The sequence below is a fragment of the Catharus ustulatus genome, unplaced genomic scaffold, assembly GCF_009819885.2.
Source record: "Catharus ustulatus isolate bCatUst1 unplaced genomic scaffold, bCatUst1.pri.v2 scaffold_99_arrow_ctg1, whole genome shotgun sequence".
NCBI classification, from domain to species: domain Eukaryota; kingdom Metazoa; phylum Chordata; class Aves; order Passeriformes; family Turdidae; genus Catharus; species Catharus ustulatus.
The window spans coordinates 99,788-121,664 of NW_024879563.1; the positions used below are offsets into that span (position 1 = coordinate 99,788).

The 21,877-nt window shown below is 40.3% G+C and overlaps 1 protein-coding gene across 12 annotated transcripts in view; it reads right to left on the minus strand.

Annotated features, from left to right (window-relative positions):
- The window catches only part of CETN3 (centrin 3), a 108,731-nt gene extending 91,843 nt beyond the window's left edge, over nucleotides 1-16,888 (minus strand). For 8 of the 12 annotated variants that reach the window (XR_004421031.2, XR_004421032.2, XR_004421034.2 and 5 more), the window contains exons 1-4: nucleotides 16,745-16,888; nucleotides 14,553-14,688; nucleotides 11,841-11,955; nucleotides 7,223-7,414 (exon numbers count right to left, since the gene is read on the minus strand). Coding sequence is in view for 3 of the 12 variants with exons in the window: in XM_033087016.2 (XP_032942907.1) it covers nucleotides 7,223-7,414; nucleotides 11,841-11,955; nucleotides 14,553-14,688; nucleotides 16,745-16,761 (460 nt within the window). In the remaining 9 variants the exon portion in view is untranslated. Of the gene's footprint in view, nucleotides 1-2,206; nucleotides 3,698-7,222; nucleotides 7,415-11,840; nucleotides 11,956-14,552; nucleotides 14,689-16,744 lie in introns of those variants that run through there. The other 4 variants (XR_004421037.2, XR_004421036.2, XM_033087017.2 and 1 more) reach the window with 2 other exon arrangements.
- Between the last annotated feature and the right edge of the window lie 4,989 nt (nucleotides 16,889-21,877).

The following is a 21,877-nucleotide window of genomic DNA, read 5'->3' on the forward strand; positions in this document are numbered from 1 at the left end:
GTGGCAGCAGCCCGCCCGCAGGGCTAGGGAACGCGGCGCGGCCGGCGAGCCGGGCGGCGGCGGCGGCAGCCCGCCCGCAGGGCTAGGGAACGCGGCGCGGCGCGGCCGGCGAGCCGGGCGGCGGTGGTGGCAGCCCGCCGGCAGGGCTAGGGAACGCGGCAGCTGGGCGGTGCTGACGGGAGAGGGGGGCCAGCGAGCCCGGCGGCGGCGGCAGCACCACCCGGCCAGCCCCGCCGTGCCGTGGCGCTGAGCTGGGCTACCCGGCCCCGTCGGCAACCATGAGCGGGCCGAGCCTTCCTGGCCCCGCCCCGAGCCAGTAAACCCCGCTATGCCGCGATCCTGTTACTAATTGGCCAATTTGTGAAAGCTGCGCACAGATTCTCGCGACGAACGAAAGTGCAGCTAATATTCGGGGTGCGGCTTATCTATTGACAAAGACAGCAACATTGTCGAGGCACCGGAAGTGCGGCTTATAATCCGTGCGGCTTGTATTCGTGAAACTACTGTACTGAAATTGAAGCCCTTTCTCTTCAGAGGAAATGCTTATACCAGGGCATTTTCTCCTGAAATTTGTCTTAACAGAGCAGTATATTCACCAGATATGAGCCCACAAAAAACCTCCAACTGTGTGAGGGTTATGAGCAACTACAAGCAATCTGCGTGGCAAATGGGTTTGGTGCAATTGTCCTTATCCTCTGTTCTTGTGTAATGTGTGATAAAAACTTCTGCTAACAAAGTTTACTTTGCAATATCCCAGAACTGCACACAGGCTGCAAACCTTTCTTAGGGCAGGGATTTAACAATTACAGGATTTCTCCACAATCTGCTTCATGGCTTCACCATCACACAGTCTCCAACAACAGCAGTCACAACAGAAATCTTCCTGAGCTGCAGCCTCAGTGCAGAAAGAGAACTTGTATCCATAAGCTCTATCACGAAATTGAGAGACCGCAGACAAAGAGATCAACGTACCCTGATGCCCTCCTCTTTAGGCTGCCATCCCTCTCATGCAGGTCTGTGGCTTAGCTTAAGAGTTCAGGGCCAGTTGTGACCCTTCCCAGTGGCTCTGTGTTCAATCCTCCTGTCACAGACTGACTTTCTGGCCTCTGCTCCGTTGCCAAACAAGTTGTCATGGTTTCCCTTTTACTCTTTGCCAAGCTCCAGCAGCACGGTTAAACACAGCTCTGCTGTACATGGTAAAGTCAAGCACACCAGCAAAACACTCAAGACGTTTCTCAACTCAAGCAGAGCCTCCACATGATGCATCACATACAACCTTAACATTATCTGACTGCTTATGACTTAACTGTGCCATGGAAACTTTCCCATGAAAACACAAAACAAGTATGTTTGATGTCACAAACCTAGTATGTAAAAGACAGCTCTAAAATAAGCCACAGAGTAGTACTTGGTGTACAGTGCATTCCAACATGTTTTTTTAAATTAATTTGAAAGTTCTCAATTTCGTCAAAGTTGCATGGGATTAATTAGGGATTAATTATTAGGATTATTCATATTTGGCACAGTTATAAACAGTTACTGTAAACCCTTAAAAAGAGTTCCAGTGATTTCAGTGCAGTGGATTACATTTCCTAAGCTGCCCTTTTTATTCTTCTGCCAGACATTACTGTCCTCCATAGCAAAGGTGTCAGCAGAACATCGTCTCAGGTACTCCAAGCCAAGGCTTGTTCATTTAACACTAAAGCACTTTTGAAAGTCTTGAAATAAGGAGCATGTTCAACAGCACATCTATTACATACATATGTACTGATGACTGCTGAACCTTGGCACTATTCTACACGAGAGATGATAAAACATGCTACCAAATTACTCTCTACCTCTATGATACTAGGCAAAGTATAAAAAGAAAAATCTGGGAATCTCTATCCTATGATCCACCAAGAGAACTACAAAGAAAGTAGCAGGAGAGGTGTGAGCCCCACAAAACACACAGAATTGAATGTAGCATCAATGCTAGGGCCAAGCTGACAGTTTTGAGTTCAGGTATTAGATCTTACCAAGCTCTGGTCTCTGATCTGTCACAATTATTGTCAGGTGGTGAGTATCAACAGAAGTCAACAGGAATTGCAACAACCCCAGTACACAAAACTGTGAGATCATCAGTCAGCAGCACAGAACAAGCACTGTTTTAAAATGTAAGTCTCCAGAAAATGCAATTAAGAAAAAAAGCAAAACCAAACATTGGGACAGTATCACTATTCTCAGTGTTTTATTTTTTCCTTCTGCGTCACTCCCACAGTCTGAGTGACTTACAAAATCTCTCTCCAGGTCACTGACCTGTGTTTATGGATCCTTATATTATTGCTACCTGGCCCCTAACAAACGCTGCCATGTCCGCAAGAACAAAGTAAAGTTTACCAAGTATATTGCAAAAGTTTCTTCTGAAAATACATCTTACTAGAAGAGTTATACACAGTGTGTTTTTTCACTTATCAAAAAATAAATACCAGCCATCTAGAGATGGTACCCTCCCCATAAAGGCCACTGCAGCATGTTAGAACACTTGGTACATTCAATGGTAGGATTTTTGAGGAAAAAGTTTTTTGAAGACTACTAACAGACCTTTCCAGTTTTTTTATCACTGTGATTGTCTGCAGAAAGATAAGTGCCCCTGAAATAGTTTACAGAAAAAAATAAAAGCAAAGTCAGAAGCTACTGAACTGGACAATTCTCATACTGATCCTAGAAAACACTTGTTAAGAGCCATCCATGGGCTCAGTCCCAAACACTGAATCTTTTCCCCTAAAAATTCACCTCCCAAACAAATTTTCTAAGATTGCAAAATACTGGTTAGGAGTTGTGGGGGTTTGTTGCAGGTTTTTAAATGGATTTTTAAAATATGTTTTATATTTAATGAGGTTTGTTTTTGCTGTTAGATTACAAAGCAGCTTCCTGCTACTTGGCTTGCAAAGAAGTTTGCCATGGTCATTGTCTCCAAAACTATCAGAACTGTGGATACTGGAGAGAGAATTGTTGGCTTACATCTGAGTGATGGAAGCATGTTTTGAAATCAGTTTATCATCATGCATAGTTGCATGTAATTTGTTATTATATGGGGTAACAAAGTTAATAAATTGCATCTTTAAAGGTGCAGATGTTTGCTCATTTAATGCTGCAGTTCATCTAAAAGAGCAGAAGTTTATAAAGGAAAAAAGAAAAAAACTTTCCTGAATCATTGTCCCTTCTAATTCAGCTCAGATTGAACTACAACAATAACATTTTCATGTAGTAGTAAAGAACATTTTATTAAAATGGAATTTTTTCAAACCTTATGTATCAAAACTAAGGCCACAACTAATGCTAACACAAAGTCAAGAACCTCAAAAGGTTCTTATAATATGATACAATTTAGAAATCCGAGATGAGGCTATTTTACAAAGTTACTCAAACATTCTGCGATGCAGCATTACTTACTTGTTCTAAAATATTACATCAATTATTCAAGTGATAATACTTAATGATGCAAACTACTGAATTATCAGCGCATGTAACTCATTTTTATTTTGGTCCCCCCACAAGTAACTTTCTGCACCACTCCAGTTACTGAAATAAATGAAAGCACAAAATATTATAATAGGAGCTGCCCCACAGTTCCTCCCTTTTGTGGTGAGTTAATTTCTTTTCTTCTAATGCTAAATATCTCCAGTCATAATAGCAATAAATTCTTCCTGATTGACTGTAAAAAAAAGACAAAAAAGGGAGGAAAAAGGACAATCATTAGTCAAACAGTAAACAACAATAAATTATAAAATAAAATAATGCTTATCTGCACTTTACTTAAAGGCTTCTCTGTTAGAATTTGTTGCATCTGATCAATTACTGTAAGTGTTAAGTGTTTACAAGTTTGCTTCTAAAACAGGAGTTTTGCACAGTTTTTTTAATGCAACATGAAGTCAGAATGCAAGCTTTATTATGTGGAATACTAAAGTTAGAATCTAGCTCACTTATAATCACTTATATTATTCCTAATTATGGAAGTAAAAATATTCTAAAAGTGAAACATGACAGGAAAAAAAAAACCTGAGAAACATGTAAGATGGTTATGCAAAATAGTATTATTTTATAGGTCTATAAAAATGTTAAGAATGGTATCTAAATTTTATTAAGTAAGTACTTCTCAAGCAATAATACCTCAGCCAATTATGACTGAATTCAGTTTTATTCTTAAAATCATAATTCAAAACATTACGAGCAATGTACCATCACAGATCAAACAATGCTATTCCAATAGCAATCCCAATCTGTAACACATGCCAAATACAAATACAAAGCAAATTTTAAGATCATTTAGCAATTATTCCATAAATTACCTAGATTTAAAATGGACACTTGATGAGCCTTTCCCCATCTGAACTTTCATCACTCTTCATTAATAATTAACAGAAATTTTACACAAATGCACTTGAAGAAATTAAGTCATAATAATACATTAAATAGCATTCATTAATTATTTTGCTGCAGTTATACCTGAGGTACTGACTCATACTTACTCATATGTTAAAACACAGCCACTGTAAAAGAGTGGTTAGAGTTAACCAGTGAACATGTTCACTCTGCAACTAATTACTGTAGGGGCGAATGATTAGACTATGGTGGTATGGAAAACACAAGACACATACAAGCCCTGACAATTGTCCACCCGAGCCAACATACCCAAGTTATTCCTAAACAAAGCACTGCAAAGAAAGAACTACGTTCACAGATAAAAGAAAATTAAAGAAATTCATCTATGTTAAAGAATAAAAAACATTTTAAAATTAAGTAAGTCCTGCTGTGATGCATGTAAAAAACCAGGAAACAAGTAGACTTAGTCTAGCTTAAGGCCCTATGCTCTGAAACACCAGTCCATCTCATAGTTATATCTAGTTCTAAGACACAAAAATACTGCCACTGTATGACTTCAAAAGCATTTCCACAGCTTTATCACAGTAACCATACAGTAACAGCACAAATTCAAACATCATCTCAAAAACATTCTCTTGTTTACAACACACCTGAAACCCTTCTGCAAAGTGGTAATACAACACTACAATGACAAAGAAATTTTGGAACATTCAAAGAAATGTCAAAAAGCAGTGTAGTTACAATTCCCAGTAACCCAAGCTAATCCCCTTCAGATGCAGGATCTGTTTACGAGTTAAACACCATGAAAGCAGAAGCTGTTTCGTGGCATCAGATTTCCCTCAACTCTATAACCCAGGTAATCATAAGAACAAACTAGAATCACAGCTAATATAAAAATACCATTGACTTAGAATCTTGAGAGTTAAAGGCGCACATTTTTTCAGTGATGGGTTTGGGTACTTCTCTTAATTCCGTGTAAAAATCTGAGACACAAGACTATATAGTGTTTCCTACAGTTGCATCCACACAAGATGATCAAAGCTGTATGAACTGACACCATGGAGTTTCTAAAGCTAGTTGTGCTCAAAACCACAAGTAATTATTAAACCCAGGAATACCAAAATAAGATTATTTACATATTTAAGGGAAACAAAAATACATCAAATATACTTTCTTTTACAGAAATCTGTGTATTGCCTACCAGTAGAGCTTAGTGGCTTTGCTGGGAACATAAGGGTTCATGAGTATCATACAAGACACCTCCTTATTTCACTGTGAGCAAAACAATCTCTCAAATGTAATAAAGGTATTAAACAAAAAGTGGTATTATTCCTGTATTTCACATATCAATAAAAATGCTGACAATTAATAGTTTCAGGGGTTTTTTTGAGGGCAGGAAAAGGAGGAGAATTACATGACAGCAAGATTTTGCCATATGACCCTGGTGTTTGAAGACAAATAAAATGGGTGATTCACAGGGTAATCTACTTTCTCAGAATGAATCTTTTAAAAAGCTAGGAATAGCCTCAGTTTTCTTTAAAGAACAAAAACCACATAGAACTTCAAGGATAAACAGCAGCAGACCCAAACATTATGCTGTCAATCTTCCATATTCAATCTTCTGCTTGATTGCTCTAACAAAGACAACGAATGGATGACTGAATAAGAGGAAACAGAGCCCCTCAGTCTTAGCTGATCAATTTGATTTAAAAAAATGTAGTACTGACACAAAATAATTATGACTCAATAACTCTCCTGAAAGAAGTTATGTTCTATTTGTAGTACCCAAACAGCAATGTGACAAAAGAACACTGATCCACAATTCTGACATCTCATTTGGCAGCTCCAGGAGATCAACACATGACAAAACATACTTGCACAAAGGATTCTACTTTCACTAGTATCTACAGCTACGACTTCCAAAAAATAATACCTATGTTGAATAGCATAGAAAACTATCTGTCAAAAGATTGACAACACAATTTTTTCCACTAGTACATGCGAGTTTTTGAGTTCAAGAGATGCTCACAAGCATAAATATCATTGACACACGAAAAAACTGATGACCTGCTAGTGAAATCTCAGATATGGCTACCACCCTGTAAAAATGGTGTTTGATGGACTGATGCACTCTTTAGGTACCAGGTCTTAAATTGAGTGATCCTTGAAATTCAGGTATTAAGGTTTCTGATGTAAAAATAAGGTTGTTTTGAAGATAATGAACAACTCTTTAAGTTTCAGTGTTCACAGTGATTTAACATCTATAGTATCAAACTCAATTTGTTAATCCATTCTTTATCTACCTAGCAAATCCCTTCTGAGCTTACTCTGTATGGACCTTGTCAGTTGCAGAGTCATTTTTCACACTATACTTTTCAGCACTCCAAGGATCAGAAGGATGTTAAAGAGCCATCCAAGCCAATCCTACATAGATCCAGGCTACTACCAGCATGATTTATTAGCTTAATGCTCCATATTCAACTCTGAAATCACAATCATGACAGATCGTCACTTAAGATATATTGAGTAAGTGATCAAAAGACTCACTCACAGCACTTTAATACTTTTACTGATTTGTAAGGAAATAAAAACCTCTTACTTCTACCTCTAATTAGACTTTCACTCATCTTTTAACAGATATTGGTTGAGTAAGAGTTGGTAGTGAATCAACTCAATTCTTAGACTGCAGGATTAGTAGCTGTCAAAAGCACATCTGCATTATTTGGAAGCTAAATTATGTTTGAAATGAAAGTCATCTAGAAGAAAATTAAAGAGAACATTTCGACAACAAAACAATACCTAAAAGGGAACAAAATTAAGAACAAGATTATATGGTGTTTTATTTGCCAACACGTACTTTCTCCATCTCCATCCTTATCAAATTCTTCAATCATAGCCCGTAGTTCTTCATCAGACATATTTTCACCCAATTCTCTAGCAACCCGGCGCAAGTTTCTCAGACTTATTTTACCAGAGTCATCATCGTCAAACAATTTGAATGCCTTGAGTATTTCTTCTTGTGGGTCTCTGTCCAATATCCAATCTGTTACTGCAAAAAGGATACTTAAGTTAGACTAAAAACTTCTGGACTGTAAACTGTAAACTCGACCTTTGAAAACTAAGACAATATTAAGAACACATGATTTCACCTGTTCTTACATTTCTACAGACCTTAATGTGTGTATTTGTTTGGTAGTTGTCTGACCTCTTTTTCCCACCTCTGTTTTCTCAAGGTGAGTTGCCCACTTTGGAAAATAACTGTCACAGTGGAAAGTGGCATGGCAGTTCAGACACAGTCACACTTTCCACACATCTTCCAACAGGAATTAAAAGTACACACAGGATGCCTCTCAAAATTCCAAATTTTGAAAACACCATCATCATCAACACAATCTTTCAGATGAAGGTGTGATATTTTTTTTTTTTTACTTTATAAGTTTTCATCAGGACAGAATTTTGAGTTGGAGAGAACTCTGAAACAGTAAGTGAAGAAAAACATCCACATGGAACCTCTCTTTTACATATAAAACCACACTAACACTAAAAGCCCCCACAACCAACTAACAAACCACATCCCATCCCCTCAAACCTGAAAACAAAAAAAAGACTAAGCATAGGGGTTATGAAAAGGATGAGGCTATGAATTACAAGATATTTATCCTGAATGGATTCTTCAGCCTTTATCATTCTTTTTAAGACATTTGTCAGTTTCTGCAACAGAAAATACAAACTTGCCTCATGAAATGTTTTTCTAGTAATTACTTCAGACCAACCAACAATAATGTATCCCCTCATCTTTGTACCTGCTAGTCTTGTATTACAGAGCTACTCTTGCATTATCAAGCCATTAAAAACACATCAACATTGCTTGCACATAAAGAACCACTTACCATTTGCTACTAACTGCAGATGGAATGTCTGCCCTGGCTCAGCAAACTTGAGAGGAAAGAATTTTTCATGCTCATATAAGCCAACTAAAGCAATAAAGTTTATTTATCTGCAGATTTACCCTACATTTAAAAATTTTCTTTTAAAACAACTGTCCCACATCACTTGAAAAATGCTACCTTTTGTAGCAAAAAGACAACTGAAAAATAATAAAATGTCTCTAATTACAAAACTATAGAAGACAAAATATAATTGCATCTTTATCTATTTCACTTGAATATCAAATTAAAAGAAATTGATGGCTCAAGAATCACTTAGCTATATTCAACAGTTCTTCACAGTTAATGTCCTAATAACCTATTTTATCTAACTCCCCAATCTTACTGTTAGAAGTGATATAATATTTAATTCTGTGTCCAGATTGTATGGCAGCACAGCAGCACGTTACCTCAACTCAAGTTTTCCAACAGGTTCAATCCTCTCCCAAATATATACTGTGCTTTCTACAAGAATTTTCCTGGTGTCTTGCAGCACTTAATGACTGTCAATATTGATAGCCAGAACAGAGTAAGGAAACAAGGAACAGCATTGCAGATCAGGAATTTTAAAAAAATAATTGCATGATAACTACAGTATATTCATTTTATATAATATTACAGCACAATGATGTAATTTTAAGACTAGTATTACTATCACATCAATACACTCATTTTCTTTCTAATACTTCCACAAAGGCTTTATGAAACAGAAAAGAAACAAAAATAATTTTCTCTAACCTGGAATATAACTACAAAAATATTACCTGTCATTAACAAGACATTTTGTCCAGTACTAACCTGTAAAACAATTACAGTAATTTCAATAAGGCGCACCCTTTTGACTAAAATTTTGGTCCGAACCCGGAAGTGCGCCTTATACTCCAGAGCGCCTAATATATGGACAAAGTTTGGAATTTTGCTAACCCGGAAATGCGAGCTGCGAGCCGAACCACGCAGGGCTGTGGAGTTCAGGGGGGCTCGGCACGTGTCCTGGTTTGGAGGACAGATGTCTGCTAAGAAAGGCAGGAGCCTCTCTTTGAAATGGAGAATGTAAACCTCCTCCCTCCAAATTATTATAATTTTGAAACTAAGTGGCTCTCAGGCAAAGATATGGGAATTAGGAATACCAGTTCTTTACTAGGAAAATTAAGAAATAAACCCCAAACACTGACAAAGCGTCTTGGGTTACAATACAGGATGTGATCAAAGTACCTACTCTACCACCATCTGTTGTGACGGGGGGGCATTGATCCTTATCTCCGTGCAAGACACCCATGCTAATGGGCCATCCATTGAAACCAGTAGGGCATTGTTCTTTATCTTTGCACCCCTCATCCTTCTTCCAGGGACCTATCTTCAGCTAATGGCCTATTGAGTCTCACTGTGTGACTGATAAAATTACTTTATCCCATTGAAAGTTGCTCCAGCCGGGGGGAGAGCTAAGCCTTTCTTACCTAGATAAAAACTGAAATTCTAGGACACCGAGTAGCCCTTTCTCTACTGGACTCTTGAAAAAAAATGAGATTTCTCCACATCACTACTAGACCTCTGGAAGGAAACGGCACCTTCTACAAGACCACTGCTTCAACTAAACCACATCTGTCACTGCAAGAAGACTGCTGCCACTATTTAATCAATCTGCCACCAACACCCTGCCTGACAGGGTGTCAGGTTGTACTCTGACTTTGTTAGCGTTTGGGGTTCTTTTCTTTGTAGTGCTCTATTTCTATTTCTATTTCCCTAGTAAAGAACTGTTACTCCTAATTCCCATATCTTTGCCTGAGAGTCCCTTGATTTCAAAATTATAGTAATTTGGAGAGAGGGGGTTTACACTCTCCATTTCAAAGAGAGGTTCCTGCCCTTCTTAACAGACACCTGTCCTCCAAACTAAGACACAAAGTCACAGTACAACCTGATATCCTGTCAGGGTGACACCATTTGGTCAGGGTGCTGGTAGCAGTCCCATTAAATGGTGGCTACAGTCCTCCTGAAGTGACAGATGTGGTTCAGTTGAAGCAGTGGTCTTGTAGAAGGGTGCAGCCTCCCTCCGAAGGTCCAGGGATGACACAGAAAAAAAGTACGGTTTTCCTCTGGAGTAGGGATGACACAGAAAAAAAGTACGGTTTTCCTCTGGAGTCCAGGGAAAAGAGGGCGACTTGGTGTCTCAGAATTTCAGTTTTGATCTAGGTAGGAAAGGCTGGACTCTCCCCCCTGGCTGGAGCAACTTCCAATGGGATGAGGTAATTTTATCAGTGACAGAGTGGGACTCGATGGGCCATTAGCAGAAGATAACTCCCTGGAGGAAGGATGGGGAGTGCAAAGATAAAGAACAATGCCCTACTGGTTTCAATGGATGGCCCATTAGCATGGGTGTCTTGCACAGAGATAAGGATCACTACCCCACCTGGTCACAATAGATGGCCCATTAGCATGGGTGTCTTGCACAGAGATAAGGATCACTGCCCCACCTGGTCACAATAGATGGTGATAGAATAGATACTTTGATCACATCCTGTATTGTTACCCAAGACAGCAGGGCTGGTGTGATTGTTACTAATTGGTTACTTTGTTGTGCAAGGATGCTCACTGAAAAAAAAAAAGGTGCGCCTTATACTCCAGTGCACCTTATATAGGGTCAAAGTTCTGAAATTTGCCAACACCCAGAAGTGCGCCACATACTCGTGAAATTACTGTAATGTTGCCGTATTTCAATCACTAATTCTTTTGACATACTAAGATGACTGCTATTTGTAGCCAAGAGCAAGCACTAGGCATTTTGTTTAATAAAACCTACAGAAATATAATACTTTGAAGAAATGGACTAGTATGATCATAATGAACTATACATAATGTTCACAATAAGCTAAGAATTTAAACCCACACATATTACTTCTTGGTAAACATATATTGTATGCAAAAGCATAAATAATGTGTAACAAAAATCTCCTAAAATCTTCAAAGAAACACCAGGTCTAAAAATTACGCAGATCACTACATATTCAAAATACAGAAAATTCCACAATACACAAATTACAGATGAAAGGCACAACTAATTTTACTGGCTTCACCAACTCTTGAAAATTCTTGTAGTACAATATTTAAAATCGACTTCAATTTCTCTCATCTTTTTTATATATGACATCTATACTTTGCTTGTCTGTGTATGCACTCCTTCCAGTGAAATTCAATGCCAAATCCCTTTTCCACAGCAGGAAGAAGACTCTTACAGAGATCCATGAACAAGACAAGAACAGCTACACTTTAAACTAGCATTTATTCCTCTGTATTCCTCTGTAAGCTTGAAAGAGATTGTGTATAGCCTACTTCTTTTTACACTGTAGCTATCAATCTCTCTATATATCAAATTAAGAATTCAGAAAACATTTATCTTCCTTCACTATTGACCTATTTAAGCAAAATATGAAATGAAATCTCCCATTCCTATTTCTTAATACATAATTGAAGAAGTCTACATAGTATAGCTTTGAAATTGTATTCACTACTGCAGGTTAAATATCTCTAGAGGTAGAAGCACAATCAAACACATACCAACTTCATTAAAATCTTCAAAGGTGATCTTGCCTGTTGATTCTTGATCATAATCTTTAAGTATTTTCAGGACATCAGCTTTTTTCACATCAAAACCCAAGGCTCTCATTGCCACCTTTTGGAATAAAATGGAAGTGCAACCATAGATAAGGATCAAATTAGAGATTCATCAGATTTTCCTTTTAATTTCAGTAATTACCTTATTGCTTATAGAGAAAGAGCATATCAATGGCTTAGTAACAATAAATAAAAATAAATAAAAGGAAAAGAGTTTGGGGATATTGAAACCATTTAGAACTACTATTAGGAAATTAAACATCTAGTTACAGTGGGGAAAAAAAAACCTTTTGCATTTTTAGGGATTTTACAGACTGGAGTAAATGCTTCTTAGGACAAGTACATCTATTCCTCATTTTCAAAACCATTTCAAAATCTTAGCTTTTTAAGACAAAACTGAAAATCATTCTACAAATTATTCTTCATTTTTCAGACAAGTGTGTATGTCCAAGGATTTACTACAAGACTTTTAACTGCTTTTCCAGTCAGCCACAGAAGCAAACCTACATTTTACTTTTCCATAAGGGTAAGAGTCCACATTTAGTTTCTCATTTCACCTTAGGAGGCAATTTCTGAGCACACACTACCCTGACTTCCTCCGAACTGATGAATATAGGCTAACCACATATGGAAAACCACTGAAGTAGTTACTAGGAAATTGATGCTAGATGCTGATTTTGTAGAGAAATAAATAAATAGTTTCTTTCATCATGTATTTCTGCTCTTTCACAGTGTTAGCTTCAGGGTGACAATATTTAAATAGACAGCTAAAAAGAGCTTTTCAAGTACAGTAATTTCACGATTATAAGCCGCACTTCCAAGTGCCAGCAATTTTTCATTCTTTGTCCATATATAAGCCGCACATTACAATACAGAGTGTGATAAAAGGTATCTATTCTATCACCATTTGTTGAGGGCAGGGGCAGTGATCCTTATCTCAAAGGCAGATATTCTGCTAATGGGCCATCCATTGAAACCAGGCGGGGCATTTTTCTTTATCTTTTCACAACCAATCCTTCCTCTAGGGAGTTATCTTCTGCTAACGGCCCATTGAGTCCCACTGTGTGACTGATAAAATTACTGCATCCCATTGGAAGTTGCACCAGTCAGGGGAAAGAGTCCAACATTTCTTACCAAGAAAAAAAACAGAGGTTTTGGGACAATAAGGGAGCCCCTTTCTCCACTGGACTCCAGAGGAAAAACAGATTTCTCCACATCACCACTGGACCTCCGAAGGGAAACTGCACCTTCTACAGAATCACTGCTTCAACTGAATCACATCTGTCACTGCAGGAGGATGCAGCCACCATTTAATGGGACTGCTACCAACACCCTGCCTGACGGGGTGTCAGGTTGTACTCTGACTTTGTCAGGGTTTGGAGTTTGTTTCTTTGTAGTACTGTATTTCTATTTTAATTTCCCTAGAAAAGAACTGTTATTCCTAATTCCCATATTTTTGCCTGAAAGTCCCTTGATTTCCAAATTCTAATAATTTGCAGGGAGGGGGTTTACATTCTCCATTTCAAAGAGAAGCTCCTGCCTTTCTCAGCAGACACCTGTCCTCCAAACTTAAACAGCAACTTTTCGTTCTTTGTCCGTATATAAGCCACACCTGATTATCAACCGCACTTCGGGTTATCAAAATTTCAGTAAAAATGGTGCGGCTTATAATCGTGAAATTACTCTAATCATGACAGCTGTGAATTCCAAGCATAACAACCAGAAAAAGCATAACCATAACCGAGAGAGTCACCAGCACAACCCTAGTCGCAGTGGTTTCCAGCAAAGATAAAATATGTGAAATCTGAAATAAAGACAAGGGAATTGTTCTACCTTACACACTCCTGTAAGAACAAATTAAATATAAATAACACTTCTTTCCTCCTTTGTGTTACTTGGTAGACCCAGAATGTAGAGCCAATACACTTGATTAGGCATTCTTTCAAAAAAAAAAAAACAATCTCACCCTATATGTGACTGAAACACTGGCCTCTCCAAAGCTACTTTTTATTTTCAAGGCCTTACATAGAATAAAAATGCATAAAAGATTTAAGGTGAGTTTAGTGAACCTCATTTACTACTCTGTAGACTTTCAGATGGGAGGTCTTATACAGAAAAACATCCTAAACTCCATCTACTAATAGCTATCATTAGGAACATCCTTCTTTGGGAAGGGTAACATGCAGAGCAAAAAGTACACCTTATTTCTACAAATCATAGGTTTTCCTTTGAAAAATATAGGTAAGCTCTGGCTTGTTCTCAACAGTTCTACAAATCTGATTTACATCTTTTACCTACACATCCAAAACCAACATCAAGTTTTAGGTTATACAATGTCTTTAAAAATAATCAGTTTTTCAAGAGTTTTTCCTACTTGGTCATCTATCCAAGCTTATCCCTGGTAGGCAATTATAGGTTTATTTAGAATGCTACAACAATTCTGTTACTACATTAAGTATATAAAATGGGAAGAAAAGCTTATTCTTACACCAATGGAGTATTTCCTGTCTTTTCTTCTTTTTTTCCCCTCACTCTTTTAACCCAGCAAGACATCTTGAAGTAAGTTCTTAAAGATCCAGCCAGAATCTTAAGAACTCACGATGAAACAGATATATTATCTGCTATAAAATTGCTTAAATGAAAGAAAACTTCTACCTTTAATTCATGATAATTTATTGCTCTGTCCTTGTCTGTATCAAACAATTCAAAGGCATCTTTAATTTCTTGCTTCTGTTCCTCAGTCAGTTCTCGTCTTTTCTTCTTTTTAGTTTTATCTGCTGAGAGTTCATTCCTATGTAAAGAGAAAGCAACATAGTGCAACGGATTTCTACTGGGAACATGCCACCATAAATAACTTTTCCACCTATAAGAAACTCATGATAATTTTAGAAATCACTACCTTACCTAGTCAATATTTTCTGATTCTGTATTCCCAGTTTAAAATAACATTTGAAATAGACAATTTCCTTGTAAAATCTGAATGATACCTCCAGTCCCTCACCCAATATAAAATCAGCACAGGTATTTTTGTTAATAAGCAGTAACAATAAAAAAAAGGGGGGTTAAAAAATTACCAGTTAAAAAGGCTTCTTGAGGTTACAAACTAGATTAGTCGTTGAAGTTATACAGCTCATGAAAACAGTTAGTTTCCACAATGTAGCTTAAAAAAATAAAATAACTTTGGGGACAGACATGCTAGTGGAAGACAAACTAGGCCAGATAGTCTGGGTACTAAAGCTGGTTTTAGGTCCTACAAATCAGCTTTGTTACCTGTAACAGTCCTTAGATAAAGGTTACTTGCAGGGTTTGGGGGTTTTTTTAATCCCACACAAACTGTTGTGAAGATTTTTTTGCTTTGTTTTGGTATATACAAGAGACAAGCCCCCCAAATCAACAAATTTTGTTCGAAGACTTGAGCAAGATTTTCTTTGGCTAGTCTAGGAATAAGTTTATATTTCCAGAGGAGTATAGTAAAAGGACAAGAGACTGTACCTACAAAATTTAGGGGGAAAAACTGCAGCTGGAAGAGAAACTGCAGCTAGATCTAAGGGGAAACATTTTCTCAACTCATGTGGTGATCTGCTAGAACAGTTCCACTGGGAAGGAATCTCCATCATCAGAAATTTTCTGAACTGAACTATAAAAGGTGCTTAGCATCCTCAGCCAGCTTTTTGTAGAAGTTGCTGTGATCAGGAAGCTGGATTACATGACTCCTTTAAATCCTTTAAATCCTTCCTAACCTAAATTACAGTTTATGTTATACTCTCCGGAAAAGGCTTTTTAATGCTCATTTGTCCTTCTGCCAGAGGCAGAATGTGTGCTGCATTGCCTACTGTAGAATGTGTAAAGATTACTGATCAGTGAAAACTTTGCAAGATTAACTTTCCAAATCCCTTCTAATAAGATGTTTTATGCCCTTTTTTTAAAAAAAATTGCTAATTTTAATCAAAACCTAAGATTAAACACTTATCTAGACTTAGCTTTCAGCAACCACTGAAGCAAAAATCCCAAATACAGACAATAAAAGTGCAAGCTGCAGAAGCTGAGCCTGCTTCAAACCACAATACTCTCTGAAAGAGTAAGATGTCCTTAACAGGCCAATAGAGACAAATCCACAGGCTTTGGATTACTACAGCTCTTGGAAGGACTAAAATAACTTTGAGCTAGCTATTTAATTAGGACTGGGAGAGTAGTCCAGGCCCAGGGAGCCCAGATTTTGTGAGCTACGATGAAGAAATCCATTTATAAGCGTGAAAGCAGATTAACACTTAACTCTTCTGAAAAAGCAACCTGGGTACTTAAGTGTTCATTTAGTACTTAGCATAAAATTAATTTATCAAAAGACAAAGCAGTACTCAAATACAGTTGCAATAGTTCAATGCTTCCGAAACTACTTTAACCATACTAAGCATGACGCCCTTGGACTTAAAAATTAAGGATCACAGTTGCCATGTAAATGTATTAATTACACTTGAAGACAAGAACTTGCCAGGTACTGGGATTCATATGCCAGTTTTCTTTAAGCAATAGCTACTAAATCATAATTTATAAACAAAACAAAGCCGAGTAGTTTAACTTTATGCCTCTTCACAGGCCTTTAGAAAGCACATCAGGCAACGCAGAAGCGAACCTCGCAAGGCCAGACGCGCCGGACCTGATCCGCCCCCGACGCCAAAGGGATCAGACGTGACGGGGGAGCCCGAGGATGACCAAGGCCCCGCCACGGTCTGACGCACCCCGCGTTCCGCCAACCCCTCTCAAACGGCGGCGGCGTGGCTCTGAGAGACCTCCGCCCGCGCTCTGGGCCCCGCGCGGGGCAAGCGGGAAAGCGCCCTGCTTGTACCGACCTGAGGGCCAGGCTCATCGTGCCGCTGCCGGGCAGCCGCGTCCGGCAAACGTACACCCTCCCCTCCACAGGGCCCCGGCGCGTCCCAGCCTCGGCGACGCCGCGCTCCGGCCCTGGAAGACGCCGCTCAAGCCACGCCCCCACCAAGTACCGACGTCCGATTCGCTAAGAGTTGATAAGATCCCGCCCCCCGGCCCTATACGCTCTACTATTGGCTGGCATCCTGGCACTCAGGGCAGAGGAGGTGGTTCCTGCTGCGCGCGGGCGATGGCTCTCGACGGCGCCTTCGGCCGCCGATTCGCTTCTGCTGCAAAACGGGCAACACGAGAAAGTTTTCCTGAGGAAGGATATTCCTTGATGTTTGATCTTGATCTGTTCAAGTCTAATCAACAAAAAAGGAGATTTTAATCTTGAAACTGATAGACGCTACCAAGCAAGCTCAAAATGATGTCCAGGGGTTAGAAAGACAAGTCTCTTGTCGGTGGAATTTCCTTGTAAATGTCTAGGGCACGACGTGTTTCAGTGATGTCAGACAAACAATTCAGAATTCACGGGCCACAAGGACATTTGGTAGAACTCCCAAAATACGGAGGAAATTAATAAAGGCAACTCAGCATCTCTGCTGAATCAGCTTCACTTCTGGCAGACCACTGACCAAGCTGCCCACTAGCTGAAGTGAAGGACTGGGCATGTAGATAATAAGCACGGGAAGTAAGACAATAATTAACCAATAGACGATAAAATAATAATTAATAAAAGAACTACATAACTTGAAGCCTATATTGTGTTTATTGGCTAAAATGTATGAATACTAAAGAGTTTTGATAGTTTGCATACTTCATAGAATACCACCCAGCACCCACACTTGTGCAACTAATATCTGAAATAAATAATCCAAGTCTCCCTCAAGTGTGTAATTACTGGCTTATTGCACACTGGGTAACAAATCTGATTTTGTGGCCAACAGTTCTGCTGGCCCTGCTGTAGCCTGGATGTGTGGTGGCTGTGTCTGAACAACTCCCTGTGTGTGGCCTCAGGCCCTGCTCAACTCAGACTGTTGGAGGTGCGGTGGGCTGTGGAGGAGCACACAAAAGCAGCATTTACAGAAGCATTTCTGGCACTTGTACAGATTTTGCCATACTAAAAATTTGATGGAAAGCAATATTACTGTGTGGAGATTGAAGACCTTAATGTATAGTTCCAGTTATCATTGACGCTAATATTTTTGTGTCTTGCAAAACAGTCAGTGAGTCAATATTACATATCTATGTGGGGAAAATATGCATATCACTGACGAGAAAACTCAGATTTGTTAAAAGTGCTACCTCGGTGCTCTGGTTTGTGACAAAGTAACTGTCCCTGTGCCTTGCTTCACAAATGGGGATGTTTCATAACCAGCTGTAACAACATTGTGCAATGTTACTAACTGGACCATAATGATATTCAGATCCTTGCTAATACAGTGTTATACAGTTTGGCTAGAGAGACTGAAAATCCTCAGTCAAAAAAAATTCATTCAGGTGTTTCAGTCCTGCTCCTTTCAGGACTGACAGCATGTCTTGGAGATGTTTTGCACCTGTGTTTCCAGTAATAGAGTACACAGTGTTGAATATGTAGAGTTTGGCTTGCTCAAGACACAATTTTCCTGAACAAAGTCAAGCAGAGATGAAACTTATTCGGCTGTTTATTCGTATTATGTCTAGTCCACAGATCAAATAGGCAGAAGCAAGAGGTTTGTAATTGACCTCTGCTTACAGATGGTAGCTTTGCAACTAAAAGCATAAATTACTGGCAGGTTTGACTCTCAACCTGTACTGTGGGCAATATACTGTGGCACAAATATAACCAGATTAAGTTTTTGTGTTTCATAGGACATATTTATTGTCCAGAGAGAAAAGGAAGCATTAACCAAGTGGTGAGTGGAGTGTGGAAAAGTAGAACCAGGACTCCTCAACTGCACCAAGAGCCCCAAATTCTGCTGTTTCACCCCAGCTCTTGCCTCCTCTGCATGTTGATCCTGGAGCTCAGCATAGGGAGTCTTGGTCCTTGCCTGAGCTGCACTGGGGTTATTTCTGTTTTCATACTGTGTGCTGCTCTTGCTGACGTGTTGACCAGACTTCATGGCCTGGCCATGAGCTTGAGTTATCACTTTGCCATTGTCTGCAGTCACTGGTATCCAGCTTGTCCTCTGCACCCGTGCCCTGGCTGCTCTGTGTCAAGTAGAGTGAAATACCTGATACTAATACTCTGGGCATGCTTCTGGGAACTAGAGATCCACATTCAGGTCTCTACTTCTAAACTTAAAAGCTAAAAAGTTGTTCCAGAAACCAAAGTGCCATTCTTTGTAAATTGATTAAAGTTCGCAGCAGTGCTCATACTGAAATTGAGATGAAGTAAGGAATTCCAAACAGAAAAGACAGGCTCAAATAATAATAGCTAAAAATAAGTACATGTTTGTGGTCACAGTGACTTGCAAAATCCTTTCATTTTCAAAGTTGGCTAAACAAGTCCTAAAATGACCTCTTACGAATAGAGTTGGTAAGTTAGCATTAGCAGTTTCCTCACACATACATATTGTCAGCTTAATAAGGAAAACAATTAATAAAGAGATCTATTTAAGGATGTTGTTACTGGCTTTTACTTAATTTTCAACCTCATTTATTGCTTTTTAAAAGTCATTTGCAGGGCTGTCAGGTCTGCCTTCCTTCCTTCTATTCTTCTCAAGTCCTATTTTATTAGTATTCGAAACTATCCTACCACTCTCTTGTCCTCAACTGAATTTGAGTGTGCAGAAGATTATAAACCTCATCCCAACTGCTCAAAATTGTATCACATATCAGTACTATAATTAAACTAATCCTGATTTTTTTAAAGAAGAACTTGGGCAAGATTTCATGCAAGTTCAAGTTAGGTTTGTTCATGCCACTCTTAGAGCAAAATATATGTAAATATATAAAGCCGGATTGAAAACGTACTAAGTATCATTGCCAGTTTGAGTATTATAAACGTGCTTCTTTGTGCATCTGGGTTAAACTGCTGAGAAATACCTGCACAGCTGCAGAAATGTTGCCTAGGTTTCTGAGCCTTTTCCCATGTCAGGGTCCTTTTTGTTATTGCTGTTTTTTGTTTGCTTGTTTTTTGTTTTGCTTATTTTTGTTGTTTATTTTTCCAATTTTAATTTCTGTTGAATGCCTCATCGCTTCCCCAGGACTCTGTTAGGCACGTGTGGAAATATGCCTAGTTAGTTGCTAAAATAATTTTTTAATTAATAATTTTTAAACAGGTGAGATTAGCCTGTTTAGTAAAATCTGAGTGGTTAGGAGTAACCATGCTAGAGATGGTTTTGCGTAGCACAGTAAAAGCCAGGTGTAGGCTTGTAACACCGCTGGTTTCTAGTTTGATCTTCAGTTCTTCTTTCATGGTAAACGCAGCCAGAGCAGCGCTGGCAGTTATCGGGCGGCACAGCGAGGTGACATTCCCACCCACGGACGCTGCACAGGAGCAGCACCCCGCCCCCGACGGACATGACACGAGCAGTTACAAGCTTTGCGGTAGCATTCCACTACGCCAACCACGCGCGGCTGATATGTAACCTAGTAAAGTGACTTCACATTCTAGAGTGCCTGGACTACCCATGCACCTCGGAACGGCTTTCTGACTGCCCCAAAAACTGGTGCAATACAGCTGAAAAGTATTGGCTAGCAGCTCCTCCATGTAATAGTTACAGTAGTTTCACGAATACAAGCCGCACAGATTATAAGCCACACCCCCGGTGCCTCAACAATGTTGCTGTCTTTGTCAATAGATAAGCCGCACCCCGAATATTAGCCGCACTTTCGTTCGTCGCGAGAATCCGTGTGCAGCTTTCACAAATTGGCCAATTAGTAACAGGATCGCGGCATAGCGGGCTTTACTGGCTCGGGGCGGGGCCAGGCAGGCTCGGCCCGCTCATGGTTGCTGACGGGGCCGGCCGGGTGGTGCTGCAGCCGCCGCCGGGCTCACTGGCCCCCCTCTCCCGTCAGCACCGCCCCGCCGCTGCATTTACGTACTCGCCCTGCCGGCGGGCCAGGCACTGCCGCCGCTGGCAGGCATGCCGCCCGCGTCGCCGCTGCGTTAACGTAGTCGCCCTGCCGGCGGGCCAGGCACTGCCGCCGCTGGCAGGCATGCCGGCCGCGTCGCCACTGCGTTCACGTAGTCGCCCTGCCGGCGGGCCAGGCACTGCCGCCGCCGGCAGGCATGCCGGCCGCGTCGCTGCTGCGTTAACGTACTCGCCCTGCCGGCGGGCCAGCCGCTGCCGCCGCTGCCAGGCTCGCCGGCCGCCCCCTCCCATCTGCACCGCCGCCGCGTTTCCTCGCCCTGACTGGCACTGCAGGCCCCCGCACCGCCGGGCTCCCCCACGCTGCTGGCCCTGATTCTGCTGGGCTTTCCCCGCTGCCAGGCAGCCCCACCCGCCGGCCTTCCTGCTTCTGCCATGCTCCCCTGCACTGCTAGCCCCAGTTCTCCCGGGCTCCCCCGCCCTGCTGGCCCGGGCTCTGCCGCCCCCCTTGCCCCGCCCTGCTGGCTCAGGCTCTGCCGCCCGCCCCCCACACTGCTGGCCCCGCCTCTGCCAGGCTTTCCCACCTCAGCCGGGGCCGGCCGGGCTCCAGCTTGGCTTGGGGCTGCCGCGGGCTCTCACTTCCGTGTTGGCAGCTTTTAGAATTTTGTTAATGTATTAGCCGCCCCGGAATATTGGCCGCACTTCCGGGTTTCCACCAAAATTTTGGTCAAATTGGTGCGGCTTGTATTCGTGAAATTACTGTAACTTCAAATAAATCTAAAACATAATATAATGATTTTTTTTATTGCTTCTCGATCTTTTCTACACTTCCTAATTCCATTTGAAAGTGAAGGGAGTGAAGATACAGTAGTAGTATTTTGGATAATACATGGTTAAATTTTTAGACCCAAGAGGTACTGTTTATTGTTTTAAGTCACATATGTATTAATTACAATAGGATCTTGGACCAGTGTTGATTGAATGCTGAGACCTAGATCTTAACATTAAATATTAATAAATCCTCCTTTTCCTCCACCTTTATCTTCCTCCCCCTTTCCTAACACAGCTGCATATTTTTGTTTGTTTTCTTTGGCTACA